General features: G+C 46.9%; 1 protein-coding gene across 1 annotated transcript in view; it reads left to right on the top strand.

Annotated features, from left to right (window-relative positions):
* Positions 1–6200, top strand: part of LOC116885187 (protein POLR1D-like) — a 32765-nt gene extending 26565 nt beyond the window's left edge. The window contains exon 3 of the mRNA XM_032886405.1: positions 5513–6200. Coding sequence (XP_032742296.1) covers positions 5513–5783 — 271 coding nt within the window. The 3' untranslated portion in view covers positions 5784–6200. The remainder of the gene's footprint in view (positions 1–5512) is intronic.
* Positions 6201–17784: the final 11584 nt, after the last annotated feature.

Below are 17784 nucleotides of genomic sequence, written 5' to 3'. Positions count from 1 at the left end.
TTTCTACGGGACTGGAGGCTGAGCCCAGGGCTCGTGCAGTTCTGAGCAAGCGCTCCTAAGCCATATCCTTAGCCCCGAACTGTGTAAGGCAAACAATCCGGCTTAAGAAGAGTTTACTAATGTAACTAAAGGACTAGCGAGTAAACAGATACTCAGACTAGACTAGAAAATGCTCACTAACAGTACAACCACTTCCGCTGGGAATGCGTGAAAATGTGAAAAGATTGGCTGACCGAGTAAAGCCGTGGAACAACCAGAAATGTAAAGTCATACAACTCCTTCGAAAGCATGTGGCAGTGTCTCGTAAACATACACTTACCACACCGGATCTTCAAGCAGATTACCAGAGAGAGTTAGAAATTGAAATCTAAGGAGAGCTTCGCACAGTGGTGTTCGTTGCAGCTTTGTTTATAAAAGCTCCAGAAAGGATGGCCGTGGTAAACTGCCTGGATGAATCCCAGTGGCTTTATGAGAATCCGGACACAAACGTGACAGTGTATGGTTCCACTTATTTGGCATTGGGACATAACAGACATCAGCTGGAACCTAGGGGTTAGAGAAGGGCTCTGAGAATGTTCTGTATCTTGACTGTGATAGAATCTGATTCTTGTATTGGTCGAAGCCCAGAAAACCAGTCATTTTAGTAAACCTGGGAACTAGAGAGATGAATCAGTGGTTAGGAGTCCTGGCTTTTTTTTCCAAAACTGGGTTTGCAGCACCCACATGGTGGCTCACAACCACCCGAAATGCCAGTTGGGGAGTGGGGGGGCTGGCACCCTCTGCTGGTCTCTGGAGGCCTGTACATGGTAGATATACTCTGATGCAAGCAAACACTCATGCATATGAAATAAATCTTTTCAAAAGAGATAAACTTATGTACATTTTATGCAAATTATGCCATAGTAAAACCTGCATTCAAAGAGGGAGACTGGGGACATAGCTCGGTGCTATGCACTTGCCTTTGCCTAGCACATACAAAGTTCTGTTTGATTTCCCAAGGCAATAGAAACATTTATTCGCTCCAGTCTTTGACTGTGGCTGTGTGAAGACCATCAGTGGCTGCTGAGTCTGTCTGTGGCCCCGCCCACGGTGAGCTGGGCCCTCCCACATCACCAGTCAGTCGAGAAAATGTCCTACAGACTTGCCCACAGGCTGGTCCTATGGAGGTATTTTTCAATTGCAGTTCCCTTTGAGATGGCTCTAGCTGTGTCAGGTTGGGGAAAAGACACTTCCTGCTGAATGTTGGTTAGTGACAAACCCAACATGTTAGTGATTGTTTATGGCACTGGGAATAAAGCCTGTGTGTGGCCTCACTCAGTGCTAGTCCTTCAGAGCCACAGACAGACACAGCCTCCTCACTTGGAGAGTCTTCACAAAAAGATGCAGCAATGACAAAACACACACACACACACACACACACACACACAAACAGAGAGGGGGGAGTGGGGAGAAGACATTGTGGTTAAGGCACTGAGCCAGGGTCTGGTCAGTCTCTAATTAGAACTGCTCCAGAGGGCAGAGGGGCATTTTAAATGACACCGAAGGTTGCAGTTCTAGCATCCAAGGTGTGGATTTTTACAGATCATGAAATGCAGTGCTTTAACAAGTGAATTACAAGGAGAAAAGAAGGCTCCTGTGAATGATGGACTTGCGGCACATCAAGTAAGATGTTCGGTTAGGGTCCTTACCTAATGTAACTGTGAGGGGCTGGAGAGATGGCTCAGTGGTTAGAGCACTTGCCACTCTTCACAGGACCTGGGTTCAGCTCCCAGCACTGCATGGCAGCTCACCCACAGTCATCCCTAGCCCCAGATCAGGGATCTGACGCCCACCTCTGGCCTCTCAGGCACCAGGCACACACGTGGTACACAGACATGCATGCAGACAGAGTGCTCATACACAGGAAGATAGAGAAATCTTTAAAACTTTAAAAGTAAAATAACTGTGAAAAAGACGTGTAAGAGCTGGGGGCCGGCTCAGGGGCACAGGCACTTGCCTTGCAAGCATGAGGACCTGGGTTCAAGTCCCAGAACCCATGCAAAACATGCTGGGTTTGACAGTGGGGGCTTGTGATCCTAGGGCTGGGGAGGTGGTAATGGGACTTTGCTGGCCAGCCAGCTTAGCCTAACTGGGGAAGGGCAGGTCAGTGAGAGGCCTTGTCTGAAAAATGACAACTAAGGTTGTCCTCTGGCCTCGGTATGCACGGACACACATTTGAACTCTCCAGACAGACAGACAGACAGACACACACACACACACACACACACACACACACACACTTACTTTATTTTCAGACGTGAGGGAGTGAGGGAACGGCTTGGTGGCTGAGAGTGTGTACTGCTTTTGCCAAGGAGCCAAGATTGACTCCAGCTCCAAGGAATCTGACCCCTATCCTGGCTTCTACGAGCACTGCACTCCCTCACACGCACAGATGCGCCTGCCCATAATTAAAAACGGAATAAATGTTTTTAAAGTATGTGAAGCAAACCAGATATTTGAAGACAGTAAGGAAATTCAGGGTTTTTTTCCCCTCATGGTAACAGTCTCACTGTTTTAAATTATTTTTATTACTGTGTGGGCACAGGCCACATGTGAGGTCAGAGGTCAGCTCTGGTCAGTTGGTTCTCTGCTTCCGCCTTTACCTGAGTTCGGGATCCGGGTGTCCGTCTTTTGTTTGTTTTGGCTTTCAAGACAGGGTTTCTCTGTGTAGCCCTGGCTGTCTTGAAACTCACTCTGTAGACCAGACTGGCCTTGAACTCACAAGAGATCCACCTGCCTCTGCCTCCCACACGTTGCGACTTTATCTACACATTGGGACCTGTCCGTCAGAGTTCAACTTCTGCCATTCAGGAAAGAGCTATTGATGTTATTTCCCACTGTTGTGATGTTTGGAGTGGGAGCTGGGCTTTGGTACTCTAAACACACACCCAAGTGATGCTAAAGGTGCACACGCATTTGAAAAACACACCAGTCCTAGTTCATTGAAAAGAATTGTAACTACTCTCTAGGCAGATTCTAAAGTGGCCTGGCACTAAGGCCAGGGGCAGACACCACACCTGTACTCAGTAGCCTGGGCAGCCATGCAGGCTCTGCCTTGCCTGGAGAGTGACCTCTGTGCACAGCCCTTAAAGGAACAGAGAGCTGGTTGCTCACGCATAAACCATGGTTTGTTTTCCTAAGTGTATAGAAAGGTTTATTTATAAGTAGTGGTCTTAAGTTTTTAAAATAGAATGTGAGTGGGATTGTGAAATTTGGGGTGGTCTATAAGAAAGATCATAGACCCTTGAGCAGGAGGCCGACAGGCTGCTGAACTAGAGGAAGTATGAGTGGGACCATTTTTATTTTCTAAAGAAAGGGACCATTTGGTGCTGGGCACTGCCTTGGGAATGTTTCAGCAAACGCAGTTCTGAGGCTTTTGTTGGGGGCCTTGGAAGTGAACTCTTGGCCCAGATGGCCTACGTCAGTGGGCATAAAGGAATTTATAAGCATACATTGGGCTTGCCTGGCTTCCTTGTCTGCAAAGCCATCTTTGCTCTGCCCACATTCCCTGCAGCCCACTTCTCTCTCTGCTGTGATGCCTAAGGGAAAGAAGCAACAGTCGAGGGTCCGTGGAGCAGCAGCTTGTGGGTTCTTGATGGGTTGGTTTACAGTAGGTGTCGGGTGCATTCCGGAGGGGGTCAGGTCGTCTGCAGGCAGAGAGGAGAGGCCTACCTCATCTCGGCTACTCTCTGCCACCAGCTTTTCACTCTCAGAGCCTCCCACCCACACGCAGCGACATCCCCAGCAGGTCCAGTATCAGAAAGGAGATCGCTTCTCCAGTCCTGGAGACGGGCGGTTTTCTGCTCCATGCAGACTTGCTGCTTGCCAGTGGGTAGTTCCTGCAGCCAGGCACAAGAAAGAGTTAAAGAGACTTGTTTTTTTGGCCTTTGGCTTTTTTACGCTCTGGTGGATAGACAAACAGGAGGTGATCTCAGTTGAGCGGGGAGGCTGGGAGGACTGTACATTTGTCATAGATAAGCCCTTTGCCATATTTCAGAACCACAGAAATCCAGTCTCTCTCTTGTGCTTTAAAATTATGGGGCCTAGAGAAGTTTGCTGAGACCCCACCCCACCTCCAGCCGAGGGACTGAAGCATCGTGGGCCCCTGTGCCAAGCTCTTCTCTTTTTGCCTGATAGCACTCTGCAGCACAGTGCTTCCTGGTCCTGCTGGCCATGTCCCTCTCCTGTCCGTACTGAAGGTAAATTGGAGTCCTGAGTGGACTGCTGTGCGGTCACAGTCTGTACAAGTGGTCCATGTGCTGCAGCCCTGGGGCCTTCAGTCCGCACAGCAACCCTTTGTATGCCCACCTGCTTCTGTCCCCTCATAGCAGACATCGCCTACTGAGAGCCTGGCTTATCTTTGTTGCACAGGCCTAGTATAATGTCCCGCATACAGAAGGTTTTAAGAATAGTAAATGCTTTTACATATGCATTTGACACAGGCATACATTCATCCAGTGTTTCACATTCCTTTTCGGGACAGTGTTGGAGACGTGGTAAGCCATGGGAGTCTGTAAGTAATGAAGGAGTGTCATTTCTCAGATGGCCACACGCTGAGGCATTTGATTGCCAGATTGTAATGCACTAACTACCACGGGTGATTATGGTAGCTGTGGCGGTATTAAACAACGACATGAGTTGTGGTCAACTATGGCTTCGAGATAAATGTCACCTCACTACATGGAGGACCTGCCTCTGCCCCAGACCTTCCATTCATTTTAGACTCGTAGTCTCCATACTTATAGCCTCTGTAGTGCAAAGGGTGTATGTGGAGCAGAAGATGGCGTGCCATTGCTGGTGCGGGGTGGCTTTGTCTGCAGCACAGGGGCAGCGAGCTGCATTGCGTGCCTCTTGCTCTATGACCAAGCACCCTCTTGTCTGCTCTAAAGATAACTGGGAATCAGCACTCACCAGGGCCTGTCTGTCATGCTGTACTCACCTGAGTCCGTCAGTGCTTCTTTGCTCCAACATTGTCCATGCCGTGACTGTCCTGTGTCCCTGAGTGGCCAGTCATCCCTCACTGTATGTGCCTCTGCTCATCTGCTGGAAGGAACCTTAGCTATAAGTGCACTGACGCACTTCTGCCTGCAGTTGCTTCCCTGCTTGCTGGTAGCTAGACACTTAGACTGTGGTGAGTTTTCGCCAAATCCACCATTGCCGGGCTGTGGTGTGACTGCTGTGGGGACTGTAGAGTCTGATGAGGTAGCATTGTAACATTCAGGCACAGGGCCATTGCGCCACCTTTCCAGGGCCTTGGCTGACCTGGTACTTGAATTGACCTGGTACCCCACGCTGGTCTCAAAATCATGGCAGTCCTCCTGCTCCAGCACTGTATGGCAAGGAAAGCTGGACAAACTCAGGAACTGGTTCTGTGGGGCCTGAATTCTTTTGTGCTGATCTGGCTCGTGGGCCAGACGGGGAGGGAATTTACCTCTTGCATTTATGATGTCTTCTTCCCTCTTCATGTCCACAGGATGAAGTGTCCTCTCGCTGGTACAAATAAAAGATTCCTTATTAACACAATTAAGAACACATTGCCCTCCCATAAAGAGCAAGACCACGAACAAAAAGAGGGCAGTAAGGAGCCTGGCAAAAGCCAAGACCAGAAGGAAACAAGTGGGAAGAAACACAGAAGCCACTCCTACAAGCGCAGCCTTCACTCAGCCCGGGGCTCGGTGGGCTGCTCTCCTCCAAGGAAGCGGGCCTCCCGGGACAAGTGTGACCCAAGGCCCAGCCGGCGATGAGATGGCTGCAGGGCCAGCCCAGCCCGTACTGCACCTGCCACTGGGCGCAGCGGCAAGGAGGCCGGGAGGTGGCGGGCTCTGACACCGAGAGTGACTTCCTCAGTGGGGCCTTTGTTTTACGGTGTCTCTTGGTACTGTGTTGTTGTTCTTGTTGCTCTTGTTAACAGGAAAAGAAAAACTTACTAAAGCAAATCGTAACTACCTTATCCTGAAGGCATCGTGGTGAGAGCAAGCTGATTCCGCATTGCCCTGCACATCCATGTTGTCTTTATCTACCTTACCTGAAGTTCGTTTCAAACAAGGAGTTTTAGAATTTGAGATTTTGAGCTTGTTAGAAACTCCTAGTTTTTTGATGTACTGCACTTTTGTGGTCATTTCCCAGAATTTCTCAAAAAATAAATAAAATATTTAAAAACACTATGGTTTCCTCTTTTGGGTACCAGATGCTAAGCTCACAGTCTGAGGGACTCCGCCATGCTGCCAGTCAGCGCTCACTCAGAGAAGCAGGCACAAGGGCAAGTATAGGCTAATACTGTGCCCCATTCCACTGCTCCCCAGACTCTCGGCTATGGATGTGTGCCATAGCTAAAGCTGTGTGGAACTTACCGAGAACAACACTTGCTTCCTCTTGAACCTTCTGGCACCCTCCCCCAAGTTCCGGCCTTCCATATTAGTGAACGTCTAGTTCATGGCTGCAGATTCTTCTCATTTTCATTTAAAGACAACAACAAAACCAAAAACGTTTGCTCCAGGGAGATGACTCAGTGGGTAAGGTTGCTTGCCACAAAGCCAGTCACTTGAGTTCAATCCCTAGAACCTATCCAGAAGGAGACAGCCGACTCCTACAGGGTGGCCTCTGACCTCCATGTGCACGCGCGCACACACACGTGCACACAAATAACACTCTGACTTCTATGTGCATGCACATATACACACTAAAGGAATAGAAAGGTAATTTTTAAAAAAATATTAAAATTCAAAAATGTCAACTTAGCAAATTCTAATGTAATGACTCAAATATGTGCATCTCAAAAATATAACCAAAAGATGTAACAATAATATCTGAATCGTGTTAAATGGGGATTAATGGCAGATGAGACATGTATTGAGATGACAGTAATAGACACTGTTCGGCATAAACAAATAATTAGACTGAAAGACTGAGGACCAATGCACATTCAAAAGGCCAAGTAGACTCATAGCTGGTGTCTATAAAGACAGGAAGAAGTCAAGAAGAATATTTGCAGAAATACTGACAAAAGTTTTCCAAATATCATAAAACCTAAGCCAAATTGATGGCACTTCGGAAAGTGAGGCAGGATTGCTGTGAGTTCAAGACCAGCCTAAGCTACACAGTGAGTTCGAGACCCACCCTGGGCTGTAAGTGAAGCCCTGTCTCAAAACAAAGCAAATAAAACTCATTAAGTGCACAAACCAGAAATCTCAACAAACTCTAGGAAACCCAAAGACACGAAGAAAACCACAGCAGGACGTGTGATGGGTGACCTCGATTGTCAGCTGGAGAGATTAAAAGGTGCTCCAGACCGCTTGTGTATACCTGGGAGGGGGCTCCCAGGGACGGTTGATTACTGCGGGCAGCCCACCATCAATGTGGACTGTACCATCCCACAGCTAGGAGGACAAGGCAGGAAAGGAGGAAGCACAAAAGCCACAGAAAGGCATTCCCATTTGTTCTCAGATGGTCCGTCTCTCCATGTCCTCCTGAAGTTCTTCTGTTTGAATATCACATCCAAGAATCCGCCTCAGGGGTTGGGGATTTAGCTCAGCAGTAGAGCGCTTGCCTAGCAAGCACAAGGCCCTGGGTTCGGTCCCCAGCTCCGAAAAAAAAAAAAAAAAAAAAGAATCCTCAGTCTCTGAGGAGGCTCTGAGCTTGGGCTTCCCAATGCTGTCGGAACTGTGAGACTATGGAGGCTCCTGGAGGTTGCCTATGTGTGTTTTGTGTTTCTGAGCCTTTTGGAGGCTGATATCTGATCAAAGGCGGCTGGTGTCAAGTGGGTGCATGCACGGTGGACGTATTCATCAGGCTGGCTTGTTAAGGTGATGGCCTGAGAAGCATCTGAGAGGTTATGGATGCTTGACTACTGGCTATGTACGCGGGCGGGGAGGGGGTATAAAAGAGTTAACTAAGAGGCAAAGACTCTCCCTGAACGCCCCCGACCCCCACCCTCCACAGGCTAGGAACCTGGAGAGAATAAAAGTGGGCAAAGGAGGGAGCTCTGGGTACAGGCACCCATGAGGTAAACCCTGACCCCACCTCACCCTCCTTCACCATAATGGAGTGAACGCTACACCTGATCCAGACAATCCTTTCGCCCTTACAAGGGCTTGCTCAATCCTCCCACCACCGTGCTAAAAAAAAAGTCTGGTTAACCTGATAGCTAAAACCCAGACCACTTTAAATTATTGGTGAAGAGACATGAAAAACAGCAGAGGAAAACAACACTACACGCAGGAAGGCAGAATGACGAACAGTGTCATGTCTGCCTGTGGTGGCTCATACAAGAGACCCCGGGACTTGGGAGACTGCAGCAGGAAGATAAACCATGAGATTGAGGTCAGGCGGAGACCCATAGTAAGTTCCAGGCCAGCCTGGTTACAGAGCGAGGCCATGTCTTAAGCAAACACAAAATGTCATCGGTACAAGCGAAACCAAAAGACAGTGAGAAGAGACCACCGAAATACAGGAAGAAAATTGCAGTTGTCAGCACAGAATGCGGCACCCCAGAAGGACTTTTAAAGCAAAATGGCTTTGCTAATGCCCTCTTGTTCAGTTCTCAGCTTCCTTCCCGGCCAATGCACACAAAAGGTTTCACAGCCCAAGGGTCGGCTCCAAGCTGCAGCTGCCACAAGCCTGAACCCCTCGTGACTTGTGAGGGAAAGTACTGAGGAGAACCACAGAGAGGCACTGTAGTCTTGGGATTTTTTTTTCTTTTTTATATGCTTTTTTTTAAAGGTCCTTTTTGTTACAAAAGTTATACATTTTTTATTATTCCTAAAAGACAAATAAAAAAAGACGAATGTATAAATCATCCTCTTTCTTCATATGATTTTCAAAAGGCAAATTCTTAGTATTTTTTTTATTTTACACGGGGTCTCATATAGTCCAGACTGGCCTCAAAGTCTAGTTAAAGATGACCTTGGATTTGTAACCCTCCTGCCGCCACTTCCTGGGTGACGGGATTCTGGACGCACACCACCACACCTGGTTTATGCAATGCTGAGTCAACCCCGGGGCTTTATGCATCTGCATGCCTGAGCGGCTGAGCTACACTGCCCTGCAGAAGATGCTGGAGGTCTGGCCAAGCGCCGCAGTTCAAGAAAACGTAGAGTGATTTAAACTCTTGATCTGAAGTGCACGTGCTTTTCTACACAGAAGACACTGTGGCATCTTCCAGGACTACCGACTAAGAACTAAGTAGCTACCAGAATTTTAAGGAATTTACTGTGAGAGCCAGGTGGGGTGGTACACTCCCTCCATCCCAACACTCGGGAGGCAGGCGGATCTCTGTTAGTTCAAGGCCAGCCCATGGTGTAAACAGTGAGTTCCTGGACAGCCAGAATTCCAGAGAGAGACCCTGGTGGGTGGAGGAGAGTTTAGGTTACCTGTGGGTCCGGGGAGATGGCTTAGAGGCTGACAGCACTGGCTGCTTTTCTCAGCCGGCCTGAATGAATTCTCAGCACTCAGGCAGCTCGCAACTGCCTGTAACCCGAGCTTCGAGCTTCGGGGAGAATTCGATGCCTTCTCGTGGTGTCTAGAGGCACTGCTCACGTGATGCACACGTAGCCCAGAAGGCACACTACAAGCCTTCCCATCACACCCACGCACGCACGCACGCACATCCTACCCACGGGCACACGCAAACACATGCACATCACACTTGTGTGCACACACAAAGTAATGGTAAATTAACATGGAAAGGTAAGGCAGCAATATTCTGCCTCCCGACAGGAGTTTTACAGTAAATCTCCTCCCCTAAGAAAGTGCGAATTAGGGGCTGGAGAGATGGCTCCGCAGGTAAGAACACTGGCTGTTCTTCCAGAGGACCTGGGTTCAGTTCCCAACACCCACATGGCGGCTCACAACCATCTGTAACTCCAGTTCCAGGGGATCTGACACCTTCTGTGGGCTCCGCAGGCACCACACATGACACAAACACTCATACAAAGAAAATAATTCTCAAAAATATTTTAAGAGTAAATTATATTAAATTCTCAACAAGGATTTTCTTTTTCACAGTATTTATTTTCATATATGAGTACACTGTCGCTGTCTTCAGACATCAGAAGAAGGCATCAGATCTCATTACAGATGGGATACACACACACACACACACACACACACACACATACACAGACACACACACACAGAGCTGTTAAGCAAGGGAGTTAACTTTGGGGGCAAACATCATTTCTACCTTCCAAATATCCTTTTCCTCTGTTTCAGCTAAAGTCTTAGAAAACTGAACAGAACCAGAAGGATTTTTGTCTGTCATTTTAACTCTGCAATACGTGTTCACAGCCTTGAGCTGAGAGCCTGCTGAGGGGTCCCAGTTTTGAGGGATGGAGTGTTGGGAGGGGCCGGGAAACTAAACTTACCCAGGGCCACAGGTAGATATTACGTACTTTATGTAGACCAGCTCTGTAGGAAGATGCCAGCAGGTACCCGGGCACGCATGGGCATAGGCACACTCAGACACGCGTGCGTGCCCACAGACACACACACACAGGTCATAAGGAGGTCACACAGGCCTACAGACAGACAGACACAGGTGGCAAAGGCTTCTGAACTCAAGGCCATACTTAGACAAAAGCCACACGAAAGTGGCATTCTGTCAGAATAATTACATCACTGTTTACCTTGACGTTTCCCTGGACATCCCCCTTCAGCGATTATTAACTGACTCGTGGTCTCTCGACGTGCAGAGTCAACCACACTTCAGCTGACTCATCCTCTATCTTCGCCATGTTATCTAAACAGTGTGGCCTGTGTGTACCTCTGCTTTTCACACATGTCCACTGATGCGTCTGCCATCTTCCCTTCTCATACTATAATCCCAAGCTGTGCATCCTCAAGAATTTACCTGCTTAGCTAATGGTGCAGGTTACAACATTTGTCATCCAAACTCTACCTACCTTTAGCTGAGACTGTTAGGCAGGTATGTCCAATAAATTGTATGCCCTTACCCCATCCAGTCCCCTCAGGTGGGAGCCAACCTTTACCCGCATGCTGGCACCAGTGAGTTCCTCACCACCCTTGCCTGGTTCATAGGAGATGGTCTCACAGCCAGCGGGAGAGGCAAGTTGTTTCAGTGCATGGCTAAGTGTTCTGTTGGGCAAGCACCAGGATGAGACGGCCTTCCTCAGCCAAGGGGATCGGGCCTTTTAAAGTGTGTACTGTGTTCCTTCCCCAACCCTCAGCCAGTTGTCAGGTCTGAGCTCTGAAGCCAGGGAAGGGGAATCAGGAGGGACTGGGAACTTAAAAGATGCAGGCAGCCCCAGGTAGATTCAGGATACATTGTTCTATCTGGGGTGGGTTCAGGGAGCCCCAGGTAGATTCAGTATACATCGTTCTGTCTGGGAAGGATACTAGTAGCCCTAGATATATTTAGGATATATTGTTCTGTCTTGGGGGGTACAGGAAGCCCTAGGTAGATTCAGGATACATTGATCTGTCTTGGGGGATGTTCTTTATTGGTCTCAAAGGCATATTTATATGGAATCACACAAAAGTGGCAATTTACCAGAAATAGCTACATAGTGAATCACATTCTAGTCATATTTATGGCTAATCCCCTGGCTCCATGGATATCTGGTGGCTGCCACTTTAGCTGACTTATTGTGGAAATCCACACTGGGCCCACATTGTCCAAGCCTCTCTATGGCCCTTACAACCTTTCATTCCCAACACCAATCCACACAATCCTGTAGCTACTGCTGCTATTGCAAGCCAGGCAGGCCCTGGTATCAGTCAGCAAAAACATTGCAAGCCTTCACTTTGCAAAGCAGGTTTAAATAAAAATCAAGTGGGGCCAGGTAGCGATGGTGCACACCTTTAATCCCAGCACTCAGGAGGCAGAGGCGGGAAGTTCTCTGTGAGTTCAAGGCCAGCCTAATCTACAGAGCTGGTTTCAGAAGAGTCAGGACTACACAGAGAGCCCCTCCCGCCCCCATCATGAAAAGCAAATACAATAGAGTAAAATAAAATAAAATATAAAATAAAAGCATAAAAATAAAAGTCAATGGGAGAATGTGTGTTAGTCAGATTGTATTATTTCAACAACCCCCCCCCCAAGGCAGCCAACTTTATAAATATAGCTCACAGTTTGGCTGAGAGCCTCTCCCTCTCCAATCTCCCTCCTCTCCCACAGCCGCCCACCCTCAACCCCTGAAAAAGTGCCAGCCAACTTCCTACCTGTAGGCTTAGACTTTTCAAAACCTACTTTAATATAGGCTCTCAAATGCTTGGACCCAAAGGTAGGGGAGAAAAGACGGTAAATAGGACAAGGGGCTATGGACCTTTTTAGAGTCGTTCTTTCCGGCAATTCTAGTCTCCAATTCTGATTTGTCAGAATATCAGCAGTCCAGTTCAGAAGTGTCACCAAACACAAATCAGCAACAGTGACATGATCCAGTAGAAACTATCAGACCTCCTCCAAATGGGCCCAAGTTAGGGGGAGCGACCAGAACCAGCCAGAATCACATGACACAACCAGAACTATCCACCCTGCTTTTCAATAACCAACCTTTAACAAAAGTGCCAAGATTCGTCCATCTTAATCCTTTATGGCAATGTCACATCCCCATGACCTCCCACTAGACTCTTAAAGGTCCCACTTCCTTCCCATACATAACAGCACTGTGAAGAAGGAAGAAAGCAGGTTGGCTGGGGACCTCAGGATCCAAGGAGCAACATTCTCCCCCTCCTCCCTTTGATTTCGAGTCATTGTATCACTGGCTTGGAAATGAAGCAACCAGAGATCATGAAACACCAGTGGCTCGTTACACAGTGGAGAAGCGCATCCTTCTGGCCTGGGGCTTGCTTCTTTGTTTCAGATCTGAAGTCTTCCTGACTATACCTGACCCAGAGCAATTCTGGCTACAGAGGCACTGACTGTCCCCCAGTAATCACCAGCTCTCACAGCACTGCGAAAAACTTATTCCCAGTCACCACAGAGCTTATGCTTCCAGAAGGGAATGGTTACCGATGTACAGTGGCAAGCTGCAACGACACTGTTCAGAGAAATGCTTTCAGGAAAGGACATGTAAGCTATTGATTACTTCGAAAATATCTTCAGAGTTATTGGCAAGTTTATGACTCTTATGCAGATGAGAGACACTTCTCACTTCTCCAACAAGTGACTCTTAAAGGTGTCAGAAGATGGTCAGTGACTATCTCTTAATAAACATTGCCACTCGGTTGTTTTTAAGAGTTGTTTATTGTTGTTGTTGTTATTTATTATTTGTCTTTTTTTTTTTTTTTGAGACAGGGTTTCTTTGTGTCCTGCCTTGGCCACCCTGAAACTCCCTCTGTAGACCAGGCTGGCCTTGAACTCATAGAAATCAACCTGCCCCTGCCTCCAGGTACTGGGATGAAAGGTGTGCACCACTACCAACCAGCAAGATTTATTTTTACTTATGTGTTTACCTGCACATATGTATGCACATCATATGCATGCAGTGCCGTAGGAAGCCAGAAGAGGGCGTCGGATCCCCTGAAGCTGGAGTTTCGGGCAGTTGTGAGCTACTATGTGGGGGCTGGGAATGAAACCCAAGTCCTGCTCTGTATGGTCATCCAGTTCGCTCTCGCGCTCTCTCTCTCTCTCTCTCTCTCTCTCTCTCTCTCTCTCTCTCTCTCTCTCAACTGAACAAAAACTAGAGTTAGAAAAAAAAAAAAGTCAACCCACAAAACACTGATTTAAATCTCAAAGTATTTTTTATTCATTTAAGCCCCCCTTCCCCTCTTGAGAAATCCACTTGAGAAAGCCCATTTGACAGTGAATATTATTACAGTTCGTAGGGCACAACACTGAGGCAAAGCGTCCCCCTGCTCTTTTGAAAAATCAATCTGGGTTATTTACAATGAACTTAAAAACCATGAACCCTAATGAAAAAGCTTGACAGATTTGATGTATGGCAGACTAAAGTTTAAGGCAACAACAACTTTTTTGGCTACGGAAGGAAAACATGCGTCCAGCCCCTCACAACACATCTCAGGGGGCGCGGCAAACCAAATGGAGCTGCCTTGTGGTTATAAAATCTCTACAGAAAACTGGCTGACAAAAGAGATGTAAATGTTTTCCATCTAAGGGATAATGTAGTGTAGCAGGAGGGGGCTGCGTCTCTCTCAACAAACAGAAGCAGAGCGGGCTGGCTCTCTCTCAATCTCTCTCTCTCTCTCTCTCTCTCTCTCTCTCTCTCTCTCTGTGAGTGTGTGGTGTGTGTGTGTGTGTGTGTGTGTGTGTGTGTGTGTGTGAGAACTGGTTGGCTCTCTCTCAATCTCTCTCTCTCTCTCTCTCTCTCTCTCTCTCTCTCTGTGTGTGTGCGTGTGTGTGTGTGTGTGTGTGTGAGTGTGTCCCCACTGGTATTTTACTTACTACATTCGTTTTGGGTAGCCCTTAATGATTACGCTCATTTTGAACAATCATGAAACGCATAAGATCCAGGACGTCCTTGGAGAAGAGTCTGGATCCTGGCCTTGGACAGACAGATGTTTCCAACACCAGACTTGTGGTACTTGCATCCCAGCTCCTTGTTGGCCAGTACCTCCACACTGGTGCTCTGCAGAGTCACAAGCAGGGTCTTCAACCACGTGTTTACTCTGACCACAGACCCTTGATTTAAAAGAAAGGCCCCCCACCCAAAGGAAACTCATGCACTCTTCCCGTGTCAAATGATTGTGTCAGGACATTTGGGCCTAAGTCCCTGGAGCTTTGAAATGGTCCCCCAAATTTACTTTTCCCTCTTATTTATTTCTATCTGAAATCCGGTTTTACAACAATGATCCAAATGACTTCACTGCCTGGTCGACTCAATAATGGCTGGTATAGATAGGAGAGACTAGACGGCCACCCCAGTGCAACCCTCCCGCTTAATACATGAGAAAGGTCAAGAGCTTAGGTGGAATTGTATCCAGAGCACAACTGGCTGCTTCTCAAACACTCTGGGCAAAACAGCAGCATAGACTTGTAGCCTGCACTCTTTAGCTGTGGTTTTCTTCAGCAGCGTTTGTGCCTGCTACTGTGCTGGTTTGTCTTATTAAAGTTCTAGAAACAAACACAGCACCTTACACGTGCCAATGACGCAATCTATCTCGGGGTCACCCCTCTAGGAATAGTTGAAACTGTTTCTCCCCATGAAATAAAGGGGAAAAGTTAAGGGGTTGGGGATTTAGCTCAGTGGTAGAGCGCTTGCCTAGGAAGCGCAAGGCCCTGGGTTCGGTCCCCAGCTCCAAAAAAAAAGAACAAAAAAAAAAAAGGGGGGAAAAGTCACAATTACAAATCATTATAGTTGGGGTTGGGGATTTAGCTCAGTGGTAGAGCGCTTGCCTAGCAAGCGCAAGGCCCTGGGTTTGGTCCCCAGCTCTGAAAAAAAGAAAAAAAAAAATCATTACAGTTATACATTATAATAAATTACCATAACTTACAATTATACAATATAAATATATGATATAGCCTATATAAAGATATAATTACAATATATCATATGTTATATATTTATATAATATATAATTTTACATGATTTAATGATCTCAAGCTAATTAATATTAAGTCAGTGACTTTGCAGTATAAATGCAAAATGATTATTTAATTGGGAGAAACTCTGAAATTTGAGTTTTATTCCTGGTATAATTCCTTGGACTCTTCGGCTAAGTTTTTTCTCTGTGATAAAATTGTTCTTCGGCTTGTTTTAATATTTAATTTTCCTCTTCATTTTTATTTGGTGGGTGTGGGTATTTTGCCTGCATGAATCTCTGTGCACCACGTGTGTGCAGGCTGCTCTCAGGGCCAGAAGGTGGTCTCACATCTCCTGGGATTGGGGCCAGACAGGTGTGAGTCACCACATGGGTGCCTCGACTCCAACCCAGATCCTCTCGAGCAACGTCCAGTGCTTTTAACCATTGAGCCATCTCTCCAGACCCCTTAATATGTAGACTATGGAAAGAATACAGACGTAGGTCCCTCTGAATTAGATTTGACTCTCAATCCACATGGTTGTTCCTGGACAATTATGAGTCCTCTTAGTCCTGAGCTAGGACAGTTAATCACACCACCGTTGGGCTATTGGGGGTCTGCAAGTACAAAAGACATAAATTCTTTTTTTTTTTTTTCTTTTCTTTTTTTTCGGGGCTGGGGATCGAACCCAGGACCTTGCGCTTCCTAGGCAAGCGCTCTACCACTGAGCCAAATCCCCAACCCCAAGACATAAATTCTTAAAGTAAGGATCATTAGCATCGTATGTCGAAGGGGAACATAGATTCGAAAAGACACTAAACTTGTCACTTAAAAAAATATACTTATATATTTATGTATTTTTTAATTAAGATAGAATCTCGCTGTATTGTAGCTGTCCCAGAGATCCCTACACGTACCAAGCTGGCCTTGAACACACAGAGCTCTGTCTGCTAGGAGTAATGGTCTGAGCCACCACGACCGCCACAACATTATATTTTAAGGAAAGAGTTGTTTGGAGGCTGAGGAGATGGCTCAGAGGTTAAGAGCTCTGTGTATTCTTCCAGAGGACCTGGGTTCAATTCCTAGCACCTACATGGCAGCTGACAACTGTCTGTAACTCCAAGATCTGACATCCTCACACAGACTTACATGCAGAGTAAACACCAATGCACATAAAATAAATATCTTAAAAAAAAAACAAAACAACACATGCAAACAAACAAAAAGGACAAAGAAACAAAAATTGGACAAAAAAGTTGTTTTTATTTTGTCTACTGGATGCCTGTGCGTGTGTATGTGCAATGCCTGTATGCAGTTCACACAGGTACCAGAAGAGGGCACCAGATCCCCCTGGAACTGGAGTTACAGTGAGTTGTGAGCCGCCGTGGTCTCCTGCAAGAGCAATAAGTGGTCTTTACTACTGAGCAGCCGCCTCTCTGGCCCCCAAAATTAAACTTTAAAATGTTTTATTTTTTGATACCTCTTTGGAAAATGTTCACGTATGGAAAGAATGCTGGGTGGTGGTGGCATGTGCCTTTAATCCTGGTGCTGGTGGGGGCCATGTGCCTTTAATCCTGGTGCTGGGGGGCAGGGTAGGTGGGGGCAGACCCAGGCACATCTCTAGGAGTTTGAGGCCAGCCTGAACCGCAGAGTGAGTACTGTCACAGCTGGGACTATACAGAGAAGCCCTGTCTTGAAGGAGGAGCGGGGGAGAAGAAGAGGGGGAAAGGGAAGAGGAGGAAGGAAGAATAAGAAGAAAAGAAGAAGAGAAAGAAAGAAAGAAAGAAAGAAAGAAAGAAAGAGCCACAAGGAGTGCTCAGAAAGGGAGGGAGGAAAATCACAAGTTTCAAGCGGCCGCCCATAAATAAAAAATAAATAAATAAGGTTGTTATGGTAGAGGGCTACACCACTTTGGCTCCCGTGCAGGCGCCCGTCCTAGAGCTATCTTGCCTCCACAGATGAAAGACACACACATCAGCTCACTTTTTTTTTCTTTTTTCTTTTTTATTTATTTATTTATTTATTTATTTATTTATTTATTTATTTATTTAACTTGAGTATTTATTATTTACATTTTGAATGTTATTCCCTTTCCCGGTTTCCGGGCAAACATCCCCCTAATCCCTATCAGCTCACTTTTTAACCTGCCTTCCTGGTTCCGGTTCCAGTTCCGGTTCTGTGGCTGGGCTCTTTTAGCCTCCTGCAGCTCTAAATCTGCCCTCAGTTTAGTTGCCTGGTTACCTTCTGTGAAGCCCATTGGTCTTGCTGCTGGGGATGCTTTCCTCTCTACCTGCCCTCTCCTTTCTCCT

The sequence above is a fragment of the Rattus rattus genome, chromosome 16, assembly GCF_011064425.1.
Source record: "Rattus rattus isolate New Zealand chromosome 16, Rrattus_CSIRO_v1, whole genome shotgun sequence".
Taxonomy (NCBI): Eukaryota; Metazoa; Chordata; class Mammalia; order Rodentia; family Muridae; genus Rattus; species Rattus rattus.
This window is presented reverse-complemented; position numbering and strand designations above follow the sequence as displayed.